General features: G+C 38.3%; 2 protein-coding genes across 2 annotated transcripts; both read left to right on the plus strand.

Moving 5' to 3' along the window:
• Positions 1–494: 494 nt before the first annotated feature.
• LOC106143351 (small ribosomal subunit protein RACK1) lies at positions 495–2,733 on the plus strand. Its single transcript, XM_013345405.2, has 5 exons — positions 495–686; positions 964–1,172; positions 1,451–1,657; positions 1,917–2,168; positions 2,468–2,733. Exons 1-5 carry the CDS (start codon positions 578–580, stop codon positions 2,648–2,650), a joined length of 960 nt encoding a protein of 319 aa, XP_013200859.1. The 5' UTR covers positions 495–577; the 3' UTR covers positions 2,651–2,733.
• A 784-nt stretch (positions 2,734–3,517) lies between these two features.
• LOC106143423 (actin-binding protein WASF3) lies at positions 3,518–23,846 on the plus strand. Its single transcript, XM_060948731.1, has 11 exons — positions 3,518–3,727; positions 14,761–14,917; positions 15,331–15,482; positions 15,812–16,080; positions 16,553–16,733; positions 17,175–17,303; positions 20,609–20,759; positions 21,562–21,683; positions 22,074–22,313; positions 23,199–23,426; positions 23,706–23,846. Exons 2-10 carry the CDS (start codon positions 14,796–14,798, stop codon positions 23,390–23,392), a joined length of 1,560 nt encoding a protein of 519 aa, XP_060804714.1. The 5' UTR covers positions 3,518–3,727; positions 14,761–14,795; the 3' UTR covers positions 23,393–23,426; positions 23,706–23,846.
• The last annotated feature ends 204 nt before the right edge of the window (positions 23,847–24,050 follow it).

A 24,050-nucleotide genomic window follows, 5' to 3' on the forward strand; every position in this document is an offset into this window, starting at 1 on the left:
TACCAATGATCCTGCTCGTAGCGTAAACGCAATCGTAGATTTTACTGTTTTGTTTTGTGACCATCATACTCATATGATGGTATCAAGTTAAGTTTGGTCCACAGATATTAAAATATAAAATGATTATAGTAGATTATAGTAGTCTTTTGGTAGCATATTAATTAGAATACATTTTAAAGTTTAAAATTATTTTGTTTTTACGTCTATGCCAATAAAATAATTTCTTTTTTTTTTCATATGCGATAAGCTACGTTAGTCTAGGCCTTCCCAATCCTACATTTCTTTCCACACTCTCCTTGTATATTTGATTAGTCAACTTGTTTTCATTCATCCTCACCACATGATCAAAGCATTTTAACATACCCTTTTTTAATCCTTTTTTTATATATTTTTTATTTATCCCTTTTTTATAAATCCGAGACTATAGAGCGGCAACACTAAATTGAAAATGACATAACATGACAGGTCAGTGACAATTGACAATTGGCAAGCGACCGGCAAATAAATCGCCATCTTTCTTTCTTTCGTTTTGAGTGGAACAGCACGGGTGTGTGGTTGTTGCAACCAAGTTTTTAAAATGACTGAAACATTGAAGTTGAGAGGCACCCTTTGCGGTCACAATGGCTGGGTTACACAGATTGCGACAAACCCCAAATATCCTGACATGATTTTGTCTTCATCCCGAGGTAAGGTTATTTTATTGTATCTTTCTTAGTTTAATACGATTCTTAAATCTGTTATCATCTTTCAAAATGGATTTCATTTTGCCTACATATATTGATATTTTCTTTTGTTATTATACTAAGTTTATCATGTAAATTATATTTTCTCGTTTATGATGAAACAAACCTTTGCCACGCGAGTCCTGAGCGGCAAGCGGATATGGGGCTGATAACCTCCCAACATACTTATCTAATAATTAACCAATTCCTGGAATATTAATGTGAAATTTAACATTTCCAGACAAAACTCTGATCGTATGGAAATTGACCAGGGACGAAACTAACTACGGTGTTCCCCAAAAGCGTCTGTACGGTCATTCCCACTTCATTTCGGACGTCGTGCTATCTAGTGATGGCAACTACGCTCTCTCAGGATCTTGGGACAAGACCCTGCGCCTTTGGGATCTTGCTGCAGGAAAAACCACCAGGCGTTTCGAAGATCATACTAAGGTGTGACAGAACATGCTTTTTTTAAAGTTTCAGTGATCAGTGTAGCGCCTATGCGAGGCAGAAGACAAGTGTTTGCGCCTTTGCGAGGCAGAAGATTTCTTGGGAGAACTATTGCATTGTCTATTCTTGGAAAATCTGGTCTAGGCGATGTGTAAGTAGTCAAAATAGCATGTTTTGTAGTACTTAACTAATGTGTCACATGGTCAATATAACTTTCCAAATGTAATATTAAAATAAAATTATAAATTTAAATGCTAATCAGAATTATCTGTAATTAGGATGTCCTATCCGTTGCATTCTCCGTGGACAACCGTCAAATCGTCTCTGGCTCCAGGGACAAGACCATCAAGTTGTGGAATACCCTGGCAGAGTGCAAGTACACCATCCAGGATGACGGCCACTCTGATTGGGTCTCTTGTGTTAGATTCTCTCCTAACCATGCCAACCCCATCATTGTTTCTGCAGGATGGGACCGCACAGTCAAGGTACGTTTAGAATGAAATTTTTGACCTTTTTATATTTCCAAACAAGCATCTAGTTTAAGATAGTTCTCTTACAATACTCTTAAATATGCGGCAGTCTGTATATAATCATAGTCCCTTCTGTATTTATTAGAATAGACATTCAACAAAGATTTTGGATTTGCATTGACTATCCTGATCATGATAAGGAAATTATCCTTACCTATAAGAGTTCATAAACTGTTCATTGAAAAATTGTTTATTTCAAATGACTTTCCATCAGGTATGGCACTTGACCAACTGCAAGTTGAAGATCAACCACCTTGGCCACTCTGGCTACCTGAACACAGTAACTGTTTCCCCTGATGGCTCGCTGTGCGCGTCCGGCGGCAAGGACATGAAGGCTATGTTGTGGGACCTCAATGATGGCAAGCACCTACATACCTTGGACCACAATGACATCATCACAGCTTTGTGCTTCTCGCCTAACAGATATTGGCTGTGTGCTGCGTTTGGACCTTCCATTAAGATTTGGGTAAGAGATCTTCGTTTAAATGATTAGCATACTACAATTTTATTATTATTATATTATAAAGAATGTGTAGATGAGTGTGTGGAAAGTGGAAAGATGTAGTCTCAGCCTACCCTTCCAGGAAAAAGGCGAGATTTTATTGTAGATCAAATTGAAAATGCTGCTGATTGACATTATGCCTAAATTTTTTTTAAATTTTCAATTAATTGCAGTGTACTAGTGTATGCCTGCAGTACTGGCATATCTGGTTTCAATGCAACTTTGAATTCATGAGACTTGACTAAAAATACTTTCTATTACAGGACTTGGAAAGCAAGGAGATGGTTGAAGAGCTCCGGCCTGAAATCATCAACCAAACACAGACATCCAAGTCAGACCCGCCCCAGTGCCTCTCACTCGCGTGGTCCACTGATGGTCAGACCCTCTTCGCAGGCTACTCAGACAACATCATCAGAGTCTGGCAGGTTTCCGTCTCTGCGCGATAAGGAGAAGCCCAAGACAAGATTTCATTTATTTTTATTTTTGTGCTAGCAAAAGAGGATAAAAATAAATGAAATTGTATACCTGATTTTCTGTTTTATTTGATCTCTTCTTTTATGTAAATGTGTGTATCAGTTTAAAAATGTGTGTATGAGGTTAATAATAAGTATTTTTAAATAAATGTCTTTATAAATATAGATTATAACCAATAAACTATAATACAATAAAGTATTTCAAGGACCTATCTATATTATTTTAAAGAAGTCTTGCTGGTTTAACCAACTTTTTCCCTAGGCCATGATGAGGCTAGAGTGCAAGGAATAATTGCTGAAAATGATTTATGGATTTCAATTAAGTAGGTAACTACTTATCAAAATCCGTAGGTAACAACATCCAAAAAAAAATCCCTTATTGAAGAAGATATACGTTACGTCTCCTCACGGTGTTTTCTCACCATAAGATCATTGGTTTGGTCATCGGTACATGGCCGAGGTGGGACTTTTTGCGCCACACGCATTAATCGAGCACCTTACCGATTTGGCCACCGATTCCCTTTTTATAGCTCTTCATGAAAGCTTCTGCTAGACAAATTTTTACCACCTCTTTTTAGTAATTGGTTATAATTATTAACGCAATAAACGAACAAATGAATATTTATTTTATTGCTAGACAAATACAAAACGTTTTGAGTTGCGTGAAACGGAACGTCAGGAAAGACGATGTTAGAGCACTCTGGTGGTCTGTATTAGAACTAAATATAATTCGACCAAATTATAATGCTATATTCTGTCCTTATTTTTCCTTATTGATGTTGGGCGTCAAATAAAAGAAAGAAGATATATCTACCACCAACGTAATTTGTGACATACTACTACACATTTCAATTCATCGCTGCCATTTTCGTTTTGTGGCACGGTTATCCGGTGGTCTGTGTATCATTTTACCTCAATAACTAACAGTTCTTTGCCTCATACATGTTGAGAGAGTTTTCTATCGTGTTATATTGTTTGTGAAATTCACAAGTGGCTTCTCAAAGTGTGTTTATTTGCGACCGAAAACGTCAATTTATCAGGGTGGAGAAGGTGAGTACCACTTTAATATTTGAGTAATTTACGGCTCAGAAATTCGTCCTGACATCCTGTCTTGCATATCATTTTAATCAAAGGTAATTGTAATCGAATTCTTTTTATACTTTGATATGATCACAAACCTGACTTTCAGTTTGTCGCGAAACGTTTGCTAAAATGGGCGTTGTGATTGTTGAAGGTTTACTATCATTCTTACTAATCGGTGCTTCGTTTCAATACAGTCATAACCAGGTCATAGTTCGTAGCAACAATTATTGTTATCTGATCTTAATGTAGGGCAAAAGTAAATAGTAACCCTATGTAAATTTTACCCAAACACATGACCTGCGTCCCTTTTTTCATAAAATCAAATTGTTTACCTATTTTGCGGTAAGTGCTTTCGATGTACATTTTAATGCTGCCAAATTTTTGACTTTAATGCACTCATAGGCTCGCCTGAAATTGAAGAATCTTTTCCCACCCTTATGGGATTTAAGGAAATGCTTTTGTAGCACATCAAATCATTTCTGAAAAACTACATACTCTGTGATAAACATTAACCAAATTTATGAGTAATCATATGATAGGTACTGTTCAGTGAGAAATTTATGATTTGCTTTTAGAGTATACCATCAAATAAACTGTCATTGATGTTAAATGGTAAAATAAGGACAGATAAAGAGTCTCATTTCAACGTCCTCTTCACATTTTCATGGGAACTTTTGATTGTCCTTTCTTTACATCACTTCTACATACTTTCTATCTATACATATGTATGCAATGCACTTACCCCAGAAAATTGTGGACAGGATTAGTTCCTGTTTGAAATGTTGAAGAGTGTTTTTCGAGGAGGGTTTATTTATTATATCTATTCATGCATTCACCTGTGCAGCCAGGATGGGTTGCTAATAACTTATAATTTTTGGATGTCAATTCAGCTTTCTATGTAGGTACCTAGTTGTTTTGTTGTAACTATTAGATCAGTAAGTTAAAAATTTCTTCATTATAATGATAGGTTTAATGATGAGGAAAAATCTAATATGTTTTTCAATCTTTGTAAATTATTATAAACAGTCAATAATAATTTTTTGTACAATATTTAATTCTTCTTCGTTGGAAGGGGTATGACTATTAGGTAGGTATGTACAGTCAGAAGCAGAAAACTAACCACTTTCCCATATAAATTAAATTGAGATATGGTTGGTTTACTATCACTGGCGTCATCAGCGGAGGAGTTACAGGAGATGGTAAACTGTATGCATGAAGCTTTAAAAGAGAAAGGAATGAAAGTGAACGTAAGTAAAACTAAAACACTGGTTTTTGAAATGGAGAAAGAAATGACAGCATGTAATATTTTGATTGGAGGAGAAAAAGTTGAGCAAGTGAAAAAGTTTGTATATCTAGGATCAAAGTTTACATCAGATGGCAAGTGTGATAGTGATATTGAAAGGAGAGTGAACGCGGGGAACATGGTGAATGGAGCTTTGCATGCCTTTATGAGCAGTCAGAAACTATCCAAAAAGGCTCGACTGGCTGTGCACAGGGGCGTGTTGGTCCCGACATTAATGTATGGGAGTGAAAGCTGGGTATGGCAAAAGAAGCACGAAAGCAGAATAAATGCAGTGGAAATGAGAGCGTTAAGGAGTATGTTGGGTGTGAAATTGAGTGACCGGATAAGGAACAGCGTGATAAGGGATTGTTGTGATGTGAAAGAAGATGTAGTTACAGGAATAGAAAAGGGTATGTTGAGATGGTTCGGTCATGTGGAGAGGATGAATGAAAACAGGTTGACTAAGCAGATATACAAGGAGAGTGTGGAGGGAAAGGTCGGGGTGGGAAGACCTAGACGAACATATCTTGATCAAATTAAGGACGTCCTGGTGAAGGGTCAGGTCAAAAGTGCCCGAAACCGCCGAGCTTGCATGAAGAGAGTTATGAATGTGGATGAAGCAAAGGAAGTATGCAGGGATCGTGGCAAGTGGAAAGAGGTAGTCTCTGCCTACCCCTCCGGGAAAGAGGCGTGAGTTTATGTATGTATGTATGTATGTATGGTTGGTTTAATCTGCCGCAAGTTTACTAAGCCAACAGTTAGTAAATTTCTGTGTTAACTTGCTTTCAATGATTTACGGGAGGTGGCCCAGGTAGCTCTTAGGCCCACTGTACCATATAGCTTAGAGCCTCTAGCTAAGCTTAGTGGTGAATAGACAGACAAATTGTAGTCATAGTAAAAAGAAATCAATAACTATTTTGCTTTTTAAAGGTGTCAAGTGTTATAGTTTATAATATTTGAGTAATTTTACATGAAATACAGTAGATTGTTGGTTCGTCTCCATATAATTCCACACTATAAGCATGCAAAATTTCATCAGTTTAGTGTTTTTGACATAAAAGATGGACAAACAAACATTTATAATATTAGTATAGATTTGATTGGCTAAGACTAGTTGTTTATCTTCCTTATTACTAAATAGTTAAGTATTGAATTTTTCTGTACATTTATAAAAGTATTTTATAAATAATTATGACATGGCATCAATACCAGCAGGTCATGTTTATAATGAATGAAGCCTTTTAGAAAATAAAAAAAATTGACAGGAAAAGGGAACATGAATATTATAAAGCTGAAGAGTTTGTTTGATTGTTTGAACACGCTTATCTCAGGAACTACTGGTTTGAATTGAAAAAATATTTTTGCATTGAATAGACCATTTATCGAGGAAGGCTTTAGACTATATAACATCAGGCTGCAACTATAAGGAGCAAAGAAATAATGAAAAATGTGAAAAAATAAACAGGGAAAATTATTCATCCTTGAGAGCTTCAGTTCAGCCCAAAATAACAATTCAACGCGGACGAAGTTGCGGGCACAGCTAGTTAATCAAAACGCCTAATCCTCGTGACGCGCGGCGGAAGGGTCGTGTTGACATGCTAGAGGCGTGCGCGACGCAACTACCTATAGTTACAAAGTGGGTAAAAAGGGTCAGATATTTAAATTTGTTTTGTCCTGCATTTTTGTCTTGAGACTGCCTGCGTGGTTAGGTTACCTGTCACACTATTTATATTATCGAATGCGATTCAAAAATTAAAGGTAATTTCTGAAATCATACTAAACCTTAATGCACAGACAACCTTTAAATGGTTGGTGCCAAAATGATCTATTTGTTTGCTGCTACTAAGATATTCATACATCTTAATTGCATTGAACAGTGCAGTTGCAAGAAATAGTACATATGTAATTATAAAGGAAATAAATCAAAAATCAAAGTTTGCTCAGTTGGACTGTTGATCACACATATCGTAAATGTAGCTTTTTCTTTAAAAACCTTTATTTTTAATACTCTTCATTTATTATAGTTGTTGTCACAATTTTCACTTCTGTTGGTCTTAAATAGATTTCAAGTCCAAACGTCGGTCAATTAATTTTATTATACCTACATATATAAGAATATGTATGTATTCCTTTCTTACCCAGTTGAGATCGCACAGTCTTGCCAGCATAATCCTTGAAGGACTTGAGAATCGTAAGTTTTTCCAATATCGCATTACCAGCCTCATCTGATATATTCAGGATTGCAACACTCTGTAAAGTTTTTATTTTAGTAACTGTACATTATATGTAAGTGAGTCAGTCATAATAATACTCGTTATAACAGTCGATAAATGAATGGCTGCTCTTTTCTGTAACGGAATATCGAACTTGATTTCGATCAGAGATAGAATTAATTCTTGCAAAGCGATATGACCGCCTTTTTTGTATATTTTTGTACATTTTCCGAACGCCTTGTGGTATAAATACATACACTAATGTGGTATGAATGAAAGAAATGACTGATTTAAAAAATGCTGACATCTACTCACCATAGTTCCTTCCTTGAAAAATCTTAATAGTGCTGTATAATCAACTGCATTGTGTTATCGAAAATTATGTTCTTTTTCATTAACAAATAACGGATTCCAATGCACCGTTTAGTCGTTGATTAAACGGGCCGTGCTCTGAAGAATAGGACGTTGCGTTTGGCCAATTTAAAAGTAGATTAGGTATTGAATGAAAATTCGTAATTTCATACTAAAATTAGCAAGTATTCAATTGATGATAGGCCGTAGTATGGTTAGGTTAGCTAGCAAAATAATGTAAATATTCACCTCCCACATGGCCAGAGTTTGTTGACCCACTAACATATGCTATTATCACGAGCTTGGGTATTCCTTTGAGGGATTAAACCGTACCCAGCTAGGTCAATTTATTTTCGACATAGTTATTATGAATTATAAATATAGATACACATATATATACGGAAGACGGGGCCGATTACATAGATTGAATTAGCTTCGAAGTAAGTTCGAGACTTGTGTTACGAGATATTAACTCAACGATACTTTATTTTATAATAAATACTTTGTCGTCTCTCAGTCTGCGATACTGTTAGCTCTGTCTAACCCGTAAGGGATAACGACTTAATACGACGATAATATTTTTTGCACTTTGTTAGTGGTTGTCTCAGCCCGCAGATGTTTTAGCAAAATTATGAGCAAAATCTAGTGGTTTCGATTTTGTTCGAAATAGATCAGTTGGTTACGTTAAATAAATATGTAACTAGTTTCTGTGCATCAGGATACTATGAATTTCACACATATTTACGTGATAGAATGCCTATATAACTTGCACTATCGCTATGTCGTAATTGCAATTAATTAATGGTATTTAGGTTTGTGTTACGTTACGCCGATACGTACGCCGAAGTATTTATTAGCGAGCTCATAGATCTATATATGTACTTATTGCTGGTAGAACCGTTGGGTGATGCACAGGAAGGTACAGGTTCAATATTTCCGAGAATCGAGAATACCTACTACTATTTCCCTGTCTAGTGATCCATAGTGACCGTATTATCATATTTGGATGCATTATTTCCCAGCTAATATGTTAAAATGTAGGTTTTAGAGTTTTTCAATTTTAAACGGGTTTATCAAAGAATGCTGCCCGCTCTATTTGGTGATGTATTAGAGCGCTATAATAGATTTGTTTCACGTTTCATTTTTCACACTTGCTCCAACGATCATTTGTGCTAAAAATGCGTAGAACGAACGCGTTTAGCTAAGAGAAAATGTTGGGAAAATTATCTCGACAATTATAAGACCGTAACGTAATCATCCGTTTATCTATCGCGTGCTGTTCAGTAATTTTCTGTCAAACTGTTAATTTCTATTGCACTGTAAAACTGATCTGAAACGATCATTTTAAGGCAACTGCATTTTGGTAGTTAGGAGATATATGAAGATAAATCTTTATTTTCTCAATGAGACACCATGTAAAAAAATAAGATTAGTTTTGGAAAAGTAGTAATTATATGGAAGTATATGTAGCAGTAGGATTCCCACAGGAGCACAATGTTATTTTTATGAGGAATCGCAAATTTTCAGTTAATTCCGTGGTCAAGGCATGTGGAGCTTCCCAGTTGTGTGTAAATAGTTATTTTAGGAAGAGAGATGCCATGTTTCAAACCCATTGATTATGGAATGAAGTCAGCCATAGTCACCAGATACAAAAATCCGTTCTATTCTTTGAAGTTGGATGGCGATGAGACCTAGAAAAATATGTACATATATCTGTTGGTAGCCGTTAAGTTTGTAGTAAAGTAAGAATTTAAAATAAATTGACAAATTAGTCAGAACAAATGTTATAAATAATCCTTTAGTTATTAAAAACTCAAATACACACTGAATTTGAGTTTTTAATAATTTGTTTTGATAAAAATTATCTTTTTCATATTGTTAACAAAACGGAGGACGAAACAGTCATTGCTTTGAATGTCATGATGAATATGACAATATGCTTGATTGCACAGTACATGAGTAAGAAAGTTAAAATCAAATAAGGATTTAACACAGTATTTAGGCAAAGTAATAGGATACCTAGTTAAGTTGTCGGCCCCGTCTACCACACGAGGGATATATATAAACGTGATTGTATGTATGTTTGTATTACAGCATCATCGAGAAAAGAGTGGTATTAATCTCAAGTGCATCACACAGCAAATATCTAGGTATATTTGGCTAATGTAATAGCTGTGGCGGTAATATTTGCGTCCGATCGCGTTAACTGGCGGATGTATCAAATTGATTCGCCGGTCCGCCCACGCTCGAGTTATTGACGCCGGCCCGCCACCCCGTCTGACTCGCTCCGGGATAAGCCTGTCAGATGTGTCTGACAGACCGACTGTTACCGGGTCATACATACCTATATGACGTCTTACCTTACGGGGGGACAAAGTCAGCAGTCTTGAAGAGACTGAAAGACCACGTTCAACTAGATGGCTTAGTTATAGAATGAGATTCAGATAGGGACAAGTTGCTTGCCTAAGACTGAAACAATGCTTTTTTTTTTCGGTACCAGCCCAGCATGGAATTTGCCCAGCGCGAAAAATATATCGCAGTCCCGTTTCACGTCAATATAAAAAGGGAAACAGCGATAGTTTTTCGTGCAAAAAATCGGTGTCGCGCGTGCATTGCTACGGGGTCTAGTCATAGATTATGTAGTAGGTTGATGAGAAGGTCAGTTCCCTACGGAAGCGGTGTGTTTTTGTTTGATGAGTTTTTGTCTTGAGGGATGCATTACCTATGATTATGACATATATATATTCAACTGCCTTTCAAAATATCAGGTGGTTTTAATTCAACTACACCATCTTCAATCTATCTTTCTTTCCTAGAAAAATGACTCGTTTCTGTGTGTGTCTGTATCTACAACCTGTGGTTTAAGTTTTTTAATATTTCTTAAAGCTGGATAATGTTAGTTGACGTAACCGGGACTAGGTACCGGTTACGTAGATTTTGATTATCTAAGTTTACGTTGAAGATTATCGTTCCTTCTTCTAACAGTTCGTTTAGTTGTTACTCATAAGAGATAAACCTAACTGTCATATTACTCAGTTCTAAAAATAGATAAGACTAGTAGTTTAGCTAGGTCTAGACGAGCGCTAGATTTCTTGATTGAGTGTCTTATTATGTAGTTGTCTAAGCTTCTTGTTGGTTTATTGTGATCTCTGTCGTCTTTGGTAGAAGGGAAACCTATACTTCTTAAAGAGTTCTGAACTTTTGTTATCTCAATTTTAATGAAGTTAATTATATTTTTTTATTTGTGGTATTTGTTTAATTTGGACACTAATGTGTCCAGTTATTTGAGACTAAAATTTTTGATCATTATGTTAAATGTTATTATTAAGTTATAATTAACAAACGAGAACAAGAACAAGAAACGATAACGAGATGATATGTGAAAAGAATTTATTTGTAGGTATTTGTAAGTGACGCTTTGTCCAGATAATCTTATCAATGGCAGGATGCCATTTCTCAGTCACCGGCATATCTTAATGTCAAAATTTAAACAGCATAGGTCAACTTAACTGTCCTAAAACCTATTAATAAATGTGTGGTGACCTGTTGACAAAGCGATAAAGAATCATGTAGTCACTATTTAGTATCATATCTGGTAATGACGTAACACCAAGTTGGTGATGTCAATCCTTGTTTAGAGCTAATACATTCTTCTTGCGCAGGCGGTGCAGAGCGTATGAAGGTAACAAAACATAAGACTTTATTTATTCGTGAATACAAGGAATAAGTGAATTCTATCATTGAGCCAAACAGCTGAACGTGGCCTTTTCAAGACTATTTGGCTCTGTCTACCCCGCAAGGGATATAGACGTTATTATATGTATGTATGTGAATGATAGATTACATAAAACCTCGGGGTATAATTTGGTCTCATTGATTCTTGTCTCATGTAACAACAGGACGGTGGTTACAGGATGACCGAATTCATGGCGATAATGACTAAATCCTCTCTGCCAAAGGAAAATATCAATGTTTATACTGTTTATATTAGGTGAATTCCAAATGTGTGACATTGTCCTTGTGTAATTATAATTACTCACCCGCAAAATAAAACTTTTTCACAACCTATCCCGCTAATATTATCAACGCGAAAGTTTGTAAGAATTTGTTTGTTGTTTGTTCACTCATAAACTTCTGACCGGATTTTCATGAAACTGCAGTAATGTATATTGTGAAAATTAAGAATTGAAATAAAGTTAAAATATATAATACAGATATTAGAAGAAGTCATGGACAGCTTGTAGAAAATACGACGAGTTAGGTCTCCCGATAATTTGTTCTAGATTTGCTCAGAGACTTGATTTTGGCCTACAAAGCTCATTGGCATTAGAGTGGTAGCGAGCGGTATAAATGCTTTAAAATGTCATTGCCGTTGCATTCCACTATTTCCATTGTGGCAAATCAAAACATAGTATTTGAGGCCCAATCAGAATTTTTTATCTAATATTCATTCATTCATATAATCACGTCTATATCCCTTGCGGGGTAGACAGATCTATTAGTCTTGAAAGACTGATAGAATTGAGATTCAAATAGTGACAGGTTGGTAGTCTATCGGCTAAAAGAGGAATTCCAAGTTTATAAGCCTATGGTTGAGTCGCCTTTTACGATTTATATATTAGCATTAATTTACTTTCCCCTAAGCATATTTTACCAAAAACGTATAGCATCCGTTATCATTTTACTATCCTTCATATTTATAGGGACCCTAAACTAAAATCGTATCATTTTTTATGATATATGAAATCTTTATATAAATCAGAACTTAACAACTACGCTGACCATATAACTTTCACTTAAAATTTATCGCGTTTCAATACTCGCTCATTGTATCCTGAAACCGTGGAGCAATTAGACTTCCATTACAAATTCACGCACAACGGCACTTCCAGACGGTAGTTTGCAATACATTGCAACATAATTACCAGGAACAAGTGACGGAAAGGGGCGGAAAGGCGGAAAAAGTCGCGTGTAATATACGATATGTAAGTAGTCTGTAGCGACGGAAAGGCATCCATTTGAGTTACATTCTTTCCATATAATTAATAACGTCACTGTAATTATACACATAATCAACAATATTAGATGCCTCGTTTCATCGGAATCTGATTTATATAAAAAATGATGTGATCTGGGGCGCTGATGGTCCGTTTTAGGCGTTACGTGAAATATCTGCATGTATCTGGAATTATATTTCAAGGGTTTTGTTCACCAGTATCATGTTAGTTTATCGAAACCCACTGTGTTTAATTTCCTTCTAGATCTGTGCTCAGTCCACCTTCATCTATTATTCATCGTAAACGAGTGTCATTTTAACATTGGTTGCGTGCTTTTTCGTATTGAATTAGTTTTACATTCATTCATGTTTTTTAATGTAGACAATGTGTATTCGTCCACGATTTAAATTTACAGGACCTTAATTTGTAAATTGACGAACGGTGAAAATGCCGCAGTGTAGTTTGTTCCGCCGCTTCTTCTACACATGTGCTTTGGAAGAGGTAATGTGACATCAATAAGTGATACCTTGTATCCAATTTTGAAAATAATTCTTTAATATTCTGTTCTTACATTAGAGCAGCTGTCGCTCAAACGTCAGCTTTTCAAACGCACGGCTCATCCCCGGTTTTTGTGGTGCATTCTGCGGATTGCGCGTTGCAATTGATGCACGCAAATACTCTGAATGTTTTACAAGCAAAACACCACCGAACACGTTCGCATTACAATACGAGATTTTATACCAGTGTAGGTGAATTTATTGCTGATAATTTTTTACCTTAGACATCGGAATTTACTATTTAGTTTGGTAGACTATAGCTAAGTATAGACTTAAAGAGTAGGTAATTCGGATTAGCAGCTGCTGTTTTTGCGTTTTCATCCCCATATAATAAATGAGTATACACATAGATCTTCTATTTCTAGTTTCCCAAGTCCTTGATAAAGTCTAATAAACAGATTTTATGGGAATCTTTTTTAGCGATTTATATGTAGATATATCACAAAAAATTCTTTTGCACTTATACCAGGTTTAGATTAAATGTTGCTGTGTATAATAAGAAGGTTTCTTTTGAGCTGTTAAGATTTATTGCCTTAAAACTTTTTATGGAATGAATATGGCAATGTCTTTTAAATTGCCAATTAGAAACAATTAACCGTGAGTAGAGTAAGCCAAATCCTAGTCACTAATGAGTAGCGATAATAATGATGATTCTAGCGATAATAATGATGATTCAAAAATAATTAAGGTGATAACTAATCAAAAATCTACAATTTTGAAAAAATAAGAATTAATAAAATAGATACATGTCCTTTATTTATTTTAAAGAGCACTGCCTTAATAATATATTATAATATACTATTTGTTCGAGCTAAAACCGCAATTTGAAAGTTGATGAAAAATGCATGTATAACATACATCAGAATTTTTTATCACCAAAGTTGAGCATACAAACAGTTATTGAATATTAAACTTCGGCTATCGGTTGGTTATTGCAAATATTAGATTATCAAAATGCCGTTGTAATTGAATGATACGTGCATGATAGCAAATTGACTCGTCCTTAACGGAATATAAGCGATAAATGAAACTGCGATTGTGTTATTCCACTTTATAAGGCGATTAATATCTAATCACGTACTTAATGTTACGTTCTGATTAGCTTTGTAAACAGTGCAGTAATTTTTTTTTGATATTTTGCCAACTTACGATTTTTTTACTTATCTGACACTTTATTGGTATTGGCGTACAGTTCGGATCGGACTCTCAATATCATTGCAATTTTTATAACGCTACTATTAGATTTTTTCCTCATATCTTCAGTAGCCATCGTATTTTCAATTTAATTTAGAGGAATTGACTACCAAACTTAGGATCTTTTAACGACTGATCAAGTGTTATCCTACTTTGCACGCAATGTACCTTACATAGCATAAAAAGTAAGACACAAGTTGACGCTACTTGAAACCTTCACACCAACCCTTCTCGGAAATACCATATATAATTATCATATTCTAAGATCTCAGTGGATGAGCTGCACGTTTTATACTCACAATCTCAAAGTCTACTCATGATTGTCCAAAAAACTAGCTCTTGAATTATATTGTACTGTCGACAAAATCAACTGCCCATAATAAATAGACTTTTACTATTGTTACAGTAATGTTTACGAGGTAGCTGCCGTAGTGAGTGGCGATGCCGCTGCCGAAGCGCCAAGTGGAGCCGGTGCACGTGTCTCGCGGCACCGTGCCGGAGCGCCTCGCCGTGCCGTCGGAACTCGAGGCGGTCACCAATGGGACGCTTGCTAACACTGTCAGGTAAGGTGGACCATTATGTAACCTCTTTTTGAAGTTGGTAAACTATCGAATAGTATGGCACAATAGTCTTGAGGCATCGTGCAAAAATTACTCGTGTAACGTCTGAACTTGAGGTGATTGCTAATGGGACGCTTGCTATCTTGTTAGACAACATGGGCCACATATGTAGAAAGTATATATAACACATATTAGTATACCAATCGCTCGCTGTGAATTTCCCAAGTCTATGTATGGCGCGAGTTGGGAGCGCCTTGACGCGCCTTCTACGCCAATGCTTTCCTGTGGCTATGTTTGTCGTATGTATCGCGGATTTCTTTCATTATATCGCTAAAACTAATTCTACATTAGCGAATTTTTATTATTCATCGAGAATATTTTGTCATCAAATTTGAGAAATACATTAATCATTGCAGACAGTTGTCATCGCTATCGAAACATGCGGAGGATATGTTCGGCGAGTTGACCCGGGAGGCGACGGGGCTGGCCGAGCGGACTAACGTGCTGCAAGCGAGGATCGACCGGCTGGCGATCAAGGTTACACAGTTGGACTCCGGGGTCGAAGAAGGTAGGCATATGATGCAAATTACTTTGTTAAAAAACAGGTCATATGGACTTAATGTTAGTCTGGTGTGTTTTAGTTAATACGAGTAATTACCAGACAAATAAACAGTTTGTAAAGTTATCTGATGGTGAATTGGGATTTTTGTCTGATCAAGATTGTTATATTATAATTTCTATGTTGTCATTGTCCTAATGTTCATTTGCATTTATGAGCATTAGTCGCAGCATCCTTCGTTTTGTCTAGCCGATTTCAAATGTGACTTTGCCATAATATGAAACAATGCCTCTAGAGCCTGTAAACAAAGATTTTATCAACCAATCATTTTCTTTCAGTATCACTTCAAGACATCCAAATGCGGAAAGCGTTCCGCTCCTCGCGGACCTTCCAACAGCAGTTGTTCTCCCGCAATACGATGCCCTCCGCCATGCAAGCGACATACGCCAAATGCGACCGCCCTCCGCCTTTGGAGAGGCTCAACGAATTTAGAGATGACGGAAGGGATGCGAGGAAGTTCTATACTGATCCAGATTACTTCTTCGAGCTCTGGCGTAGAGAGATGCTACAGGATACTGAGCGGATTCAGCATGATCGAGGGAAGAAGGTAGGAAAGTTATTGCAGCTTACCTTTAAGGAACACTTCTTTTGTAATACAATGCCCTACATGTTGTAATTCACTGGCATTCAAAGAGTAGGTTATTAGAAAGTAACCTAAAAGTAAATTTAATGTGATACAGAGCTTATTCAGCACGAGCGAAGGAAGTCAGAACAAAGAATCGCTATCCATTTGGAAGCGAAGTACGGTAAATGGAACATATTTGATGTCATTGAATAAGCCATGATGATGCCTGATATACTACGTAGAACTGAAACTGGTTGTGGAAAGCTCAACTTTCATTATGGTTCTTTTCAAATTCAAAAACATGATTTACCTTCACGATTATACTTACCATAAAATTGAAAATGTGTTCCATAGATATTTGTTTGCAACCTTTCTAGTTAGATATGATGAACTGTTGGTTTTCCTATTAAAATAAAATAAAACAAGTAACTAAATAAAATTGTAACATTTCCAGGTACGCCCGGCCCGTAGCGGCGGCGGCGCAGACGGTCGGGGCACGCGTAGAGTTCGCGCGTTACATTCTACGAGAGAGAAGCAGAAGGCGGCCGCCGTCACTAGAGGGGAACATATAATGGCGCCGGCGCAGCTGAGGCATTACAACATCGACCAGTACCGCCCCGACCCGCTCTACCAGGGTGAGTGTGTGGGGACAGGCAGCAGACGTGACCAGGGCATTGTTTATTAAATATATTCTATTGCAGCTCATACGCTGACTTAACATTCAATACTATCATGTTATAGGTCCACTGTTCTAGACAAACGAGTAGTATAGTTTTTAAATTAAAGCATGTTTTACATTATATTTTTTTAATTTTCTTGCATCTGCTAAAGGTTACTCTTAGCTTTGGGATACTACTGGACAAATTGAAATAAGAACCTACCAATATTTCATTATTGTTTTGGAACAAATAATAATTAGAAAAAAAAATTATAACCTATAATAGATAATCTATTGTAGGTTACCTTCTCATCGGTTACTTTTGGCGGGACTTTTTGACCTAAATGTAATTTTGACATTTTTTTTTCAATTGTATTTCCTCAATTTATTTAATCATCTTGTATTTTTCTCTTTATAGCGACGACGGTACCAGACGGCGGGTACAGAGCCTCTCAACCTCGGCCGGCGTCGCAGCAGGCGCGACCTAACTCCATAGAGATTGATACGCAGCCCCATAGACAACAGAGGATCGCCGGCAATGGACATGGTAAATTATTTTATTTTATTGCACAAAATACATTTTATATTACATGTTATAGAAACAAAAGTCTACCATGTACAATAAGAAAGTGGTATGTAACCCATAAACAAGACACATTGTTACGTACATAAATAAAAGTATACTTTATTTTATTTTACTTGATAGAGTGGGTAGGCAATGTGGCGGTGTTGCGATCTATCTACGTGATAATATTCCTTATCAACTGCTTAGCGCCTCTCCTGCTCACTCTGAATCTGAACACCTTTTTATTGAAATAAATCTACACCATACAAAAATACTTATAGCAGTTTACTACAGTCCAAGCCTTCGCATTGATTATTTTGATTCCCTAGACAATCTCCTCAACGAATTTTGCCCTAATTATGAGCATGTAATTCTGATGGGTGACCTAAATACATGCCTCGTCAAAAATGACTTACGGACTCATCGACTTCAAGACCTTTTAACATCTTTCAATCTTCACATTTTACCTCTTTCGACTACCCACCACGTGCCTAATCGTAAACCCTCTCTCCTTGACCTTATAATTGTATCTTCCTGTGATTTGGTGGCGTGTCATGGTCAACTTACTACCCCTTTTTCTTATCATGACCTCCTTTATTTATCTTATTGTATTTCTCCCCCTAAGAGGATTCCTCATTATATTTTCCGTCGTAATTTTAAGGGTATAAACTTGGAGAAATTTCATCAAGAGGCTATGAATATTGACTGGTCTCCTATTTATAACAGTGATAATGTTGATGCGAAGGTGGAATGTTTTAACAATGCTGTGGTGAAGATTTACAATCTACATGCTCCCCTCAGACGTATTAAGGCTAAACGAAACCCTGCACCGTGGCTTTCTAGCGAAATCAAAGAAACTATGGCACGAAGAGATAAAGCCAAGCGCAGGTATAAGCGTCACCCGTCGAAACACAATCTCTCGCTTTTCAAGGTCCTTCGCAATCGCTGCAGTCGTATGTGTAGGGATGCTAAAAGAAATTATTTTCATGATTCTCTCGCTGGTCGTAGCCCTGCTGATGTGTGGAGGTTTCTTAGATCTGTCGGTATTGGCAAATCTTCGGTTCTCGATCACAGTAACTTAGACCCAAACGACATTAACAGACATTTTTCTCTTCCGCCTGTTTCTCTGTCTTCTGCCTCTAAATCTGACACTTTGAATCAACTATCCAAACTTCCTGTTCCGCCTTACCCTGCCTTTGAGTTTTCATGTGTTACTGAGGATGAAGTTGAAAGATTTATTTTTCATGTCACTTCTAACGCGGCTGGGGATGATCAGATCTCTGCAAAAATGATAACGCTCCTTCTCCCTGCTATTCTTTCTGTTGTTACTCATATAATTAATTTCTCCCTAACTTCCGGATATTTCCCTGCGTCTTGCAAACTAGCTCATGTCATTCCCTTACCTAAAGTCTCTAATCCTTCATCACTTTCACAGCTTAGACATAGGTCTAAACTTTAGATAAAAAGGGTAAGATAGATATAGATCTATCTTACCCTTTTTATCTAAAGTTTCTGAGCTGATTGTTAAAAGGCAGTTCTCTTATTTTTTAAATCATAACAACATAATTAGTCCTTTTCAGTCAGGTTTCCGTGCGGGACATAGTACTGTGACGGCTTTGCTTAATGTTACCGACGACATCCGCTGGGCTATGGAAAATAAATCCCTAACTTTGATTGTACTTCTCGATTTCAGCAGTGCCTTCAACTCTGTTGATTTTGATATCCTTCTCGGAATTCTCCGGTCTATTAACGTGTCACCTGTTGCTCTTGCCTGGTTTTCTTCCTACCTTCGGGGTCGCTCGCAGTGTGTTCGCCTCGGAGAGATCTCCTCTGACTGGCGTGAGCTTAGTGCTGGTGTACCCCAGGGTGGTGTCCTTTCTCCTTTGCTTTTCTCTGTGTTTATTAATACTGTTACTAATATTCTATCTTCTAGTATACATCTCTATGCAGACGACTTGCAGCTTTACCGGCATTGCTTGGTTGATGAGGTTGGGACAACTGTGGCTTCCATGAATGATGACTTATGCAAGCTGAGTCGCTGGGCTAGCTCCTTTGGGTTATTAATAAATCCATCGAAATCTCAGGCTTTGCTCATTGGTGGTAAGCATCTACGCAGTCGCATTGACCTGTGTGACTTACCCCCATTACTTCTGGATGGTTCGGTTATAGCTTTTGCGGAATCTGCGAAGAACCTTGATGTTATTTTGGATTCTACACTTAGCTGGTCGAAGCACGTTCACGAGGTTAGTCGCAAGGTACACTATTCCTTCCACACTTTGAAGTGTCTCCAAAATTTTTTGCCCTTTCAAACTAAAGTTTCTTTATGTCAATCCCTCATTCTTCCTCTCCTCGACTATGCTGACGCGTGCTTTTTGGATGCTACCGAGGAACTCCTTGATAAACTGGAACGTCTACAGAATTTGTGTATCCGATTTATTTTTGGCCTCAAGAAGTACGATCACGTCTCGGAGTTTCGCAGGCAACTAAACTGGCTGCCCATTCGTTTGCGTAGAAATATGAGAATACTTTGCCTTCTTTACAATACTCTCTATAATCCTGCATACCCCTCATATCTGCGCAACCGCTTCTCCTTTGTTTGTCCTGTCGATACTCCATGCAGGTCTCATCGTAGGACCATGCTTAAATTCCCTACGCATCGTTCGGCCACTTTCTCCAACTCCTTCTCTGTCCATGCTGTTAGATTGTGGAACTCACTGCCTCCTGAGATACGTGACTCTAAATCACTGTCCCAATTTAATAAAATAATTAAAATTTATTACCTCTCCAAGCCTTGCTAATTTGGTATATATTGTATTTACTTTATGTAAGTTTATTTTTTTTTGTATTTATATATTTATTTTATTATATTTTATTTATGTACTTGTTTATGTATGTCTATTATTAGTTGTGTGAGTGGAGTACACGCCTGTCACCCTTTCCATCACATCTCCTGTCTCGGGTCTGCTGGAAGAGATTTCTTTTGAAATAAGCAGAACCTTTGTAATTTTGTTTCTTGTGTTTATCAGTCTCGATGTTTTCTGTGTACATAAATTAGTAAATAAATAAATATATATACTTGTCTTACCCTTTCCTTTATCTCGGGCAGTGATTTCTTTAAAAATAAGCAAAATCTATTATATACTTTTGTTTCTTCTGTTTTTATCATTCCTGATGTTTTTCCTGTATAGATAAATTGATAAATAAATAACCGGAAATTTTACCTTGTTGGTTTGTGGGCAAAATTCCGAGACTCTAAAAGTGAATTAATGAGAAAATGTCGTTTCCAGTGGTGCAAGAGGAGAGTCCGTACGGCGGTGTGGCGGAGCCGATATACGGCGGCAGCGGCGCCGGCACGCCGCGCCGGCCGCGCCCCTCCGTGCCGCCGCCCGCGCCGCCGCCGCAGCCCGCGCAGCCCACGCCGCACCACACGCCCGACAGGTCGCTACCACACCGCCACACCACCACTCACCTCCACCTGACTGGCTGCTGTCATTATATTGTTGTGCAGACTTGGTGTTACCATTTTGGCGTTGTAGGCAAATACATGGAACTAAAGTTCCACACCACCACTCACCTCCACTGGACTGGCTGCTGTCATTATATTGTTGTGCAGACTTGGTGTTACCATTTTGGCGTTGTAGGCAAATACATGGAACTAAAGTTCCACACCACCACTCACCTCCACTGGACTGGCTGCTGTCATTATATTGTTGTGCAGACTTAGTGTTACCATTTTGGCGTTGTAGGCAAATAAATGGAACTAAATTCCACACCACCACACCGCCACTCACCTCCACTGGACTGGCTGCTGTCACTATTTGTTGTGCAGACTTTAGTGTCGCCATTTTGGCGCTGATAGCGGATATGATTGTACATGGAGTTAATATTAGAGATTTGTGTGTGTGAAGCGAGTTTTACAAAACACACATTTCCTTGTCTTAGTATAGTTCAATTTTCGCAAATAAATATGAAATTTCACAAAGTAGACACTCGCCCGCCTCCACGTATGACCACCGGAGGTCTCGCGTTTGAATCCCGGCCAGGGCATGAATATAAACGAACTTTCTCTGTTTGGCCCGGATCTTGGATGCTTATCTATATATATATAAGTATTTAATATAAAATATAGTATCGTTAAGTTATCTCATAACACAAGTCTCGAACTAACATTGAGGCCATCTAAATATATGTTATTTGCCCCGTATATATTTATATTTATTTATAAATATAATTGTTGCAGGTCGGCGTTGCCCCCCCCTCCGCCGCCGCCGGGCGCGTCCCCCCCGCCGCTGGTGAACGGCGCGTCCCCGCCGCATCGCACCGCGCTCGACGCGCATCTCGACCACATGCACGCTGTCATTGGTAAATATTATTGTTTGTTTATATAAACATTTATATATAAATATTCAGTATAATCAACTTTATTACAGTTACATTAAGATAAAAATCGAAGTACACTTATAATAGCGGATAGTTCAGTTTAGTTTGCGGGTTGAAATGTGCACTCAAATGTTTTCGCACCATATAAAAATTATATGTTCCTTCATTATTACTAAATAGTATAAAGCAAAGTCGCTTACCGCTTCTGTCTCTATGTCTATATGTATGTATGCTTAGATCTATAAAACTACACAACGAATTTTGATACTGTATTTTTAAATATAGATATAGTGATTCAATAGGAATGTTTATATATATAAATTACATGTGCGAAGCTGTGATGGTACGCTAGTAACTCGCGATGCTCCCCAGGCATGATGTCGTCGGAGGAGAGCGGCGCGGGCTCGCCGCCCCCCCCGCCCCCCGCGGCGGCCCCCCCGGCGCCCGCGCCGCCCGCGCCGCCCGCGCCGCCGCCCGCGCCGCAGCAGGAGCGGCCGCGGCCGCCGTCGCCCGGCGCGCTGCTGCGGGGCGCCTCCAACCTCAAGCCGCCGCGCCCCGCCGCCGACCCGCAGCCCGACCCGCGCTCCGACCTCTTGAAGGCTATCAGAGATGGTGAGACTACTTCATACTTATTGTCCAGGTTGCATCCTCACCGCACTGGAGGGGAGACCGGGGACCATGGATTTGGGTGAGTCGGGTTTTTGCACGAAGCGACTCCTGTCTGACCTCTGCAACCTTTACAGGGGAAATGGATCATATGGTTACACATCCAGTTGCATGAATGTGTAGGTTTCCTCACAACGGCCGTAAGAGCATCGGTTAGTAATGAAACTAATGTACATGACTTCGAAAATAGTGAGACAATTTGTTTATTTGCGTCGTCCGTCACTATATTAAAAATACGTATACCAAATCGCAGTTTTCTAAAAATTTTTAATTAATATCTCTATCTGCATTTAATGCATTATGAATAAAGAGATAGAACAGCGGATCGCCTTGAAACATAGTGTCGGCCCGTTAAACTGGGAACATTTTATGATAAGAGATATAAATTGTTGCATTAAAAATACTCGGTGTGGGTATTACTTTTATCATAGAAATCTTTTTTTTTTACACCCTTAAGATGGAAAATGCATAGTCGTTTGAAGCCAGTTTGCAGTAATTTAATGCTTATTTATATTTACATTATAGTTTGAAATTTTGCTCGTCAAAGCTAATTGAATCCTGAAATGAGTAAGTTCACTTAGATCGATATTCCTTTTTCATAATAAACTCGATCACATCAAGTGATAGCATCGGAATCGTCATTGACTGATTGGTCTACAAACACCAGGGCAAAAAACCCTTTAAAATTTAGAAGGGTGTCACAACTTTGTATAATAATTGCGGGGTAAACAGAGCGAACAGTCATCAAAAGTCTGAAAGACCACATTCGGTTATTTGGCTTAAAAATTACTTTACATTCGACGAGAGATCAACATGACTATATATTAACAGGCATAAAACTGCGCAAAGTGGAGAAGCGCGGCGACGACCCGAGCGGGCGCTACGACACGCTGCGCGCCGCGCCGGCGCTGCACGACGTGGCGTCCATCCTGGCGCGGCGCGTGGCCGTGGAGCTCAGCGACTCCAGCTCGGCGCCCGACTCCGACTCCGACGACTCCGACCAGTGGACCGAGAGCCGCGCGTGACGCCGGCCCGACCTCGCCGCGCTGACCAGCGCCGGTGACTGCTCTCTCATTCTCTCTCTCTCTCTCTCATTCTCACACTCTCCCTCTCGTACCGTCATATACTGACACACACAACATATATCACGACTTCAAAATTCTTTCTGATTTGCATGTAAAATATGTTATGTTGAACGATATTGCATTCATTTGAGTGATTTTTAAACAATTCATTTTCAACTCTTGGCATTATTTTCACTTTTTATACCTATCACTTGGGCGTAATTGTATACATTTTAATGAATTTCATATTAACACGAAAATTATTGAATTGCAGAGCCGCCCCCGGCGCCCCCCGCCCCGGCGTCGGAGCGGGTCACCATCAACCTCCAGCTCGCCCGGGGCGCCTCCGACGACGACCGCGATCAGTGCTACGTGAGAAACTCCTCCTTCTTGAGCCGCGACACCAGCAACAAGAACGAACAGAAGAAAACAGATTCGCCGCCCAAGAAAATCCCGACTGCCAAACCAAACTCCCCGCCAAAATCTACCTCCCCTCCAAAATGTACTTCCCCCCCGAAAAACCAACCCGATGTGATACCCTCAAAAAGAGCCATAGCCCCTCCACCGAGAAAAGATTCTTTCCCACCGAAAGACAACTCATCACCTCAAAAAATTGAAT

This window comes from Amyelois transitella, chromosome 17, assembly GCF_032362555.1.
Source record: "Amyelois transitella isolate CPQ chromosome 17, ilAmyTran1.1, whole genome shotgun sequence".
NCBI classification, from domain to species: domain Eukaryota; kingdom Metazoa; phylum Arthropoda; class Insecta; order Lepidoptera; family Pyralidae; genus Amyelois; species Amyelois transitella.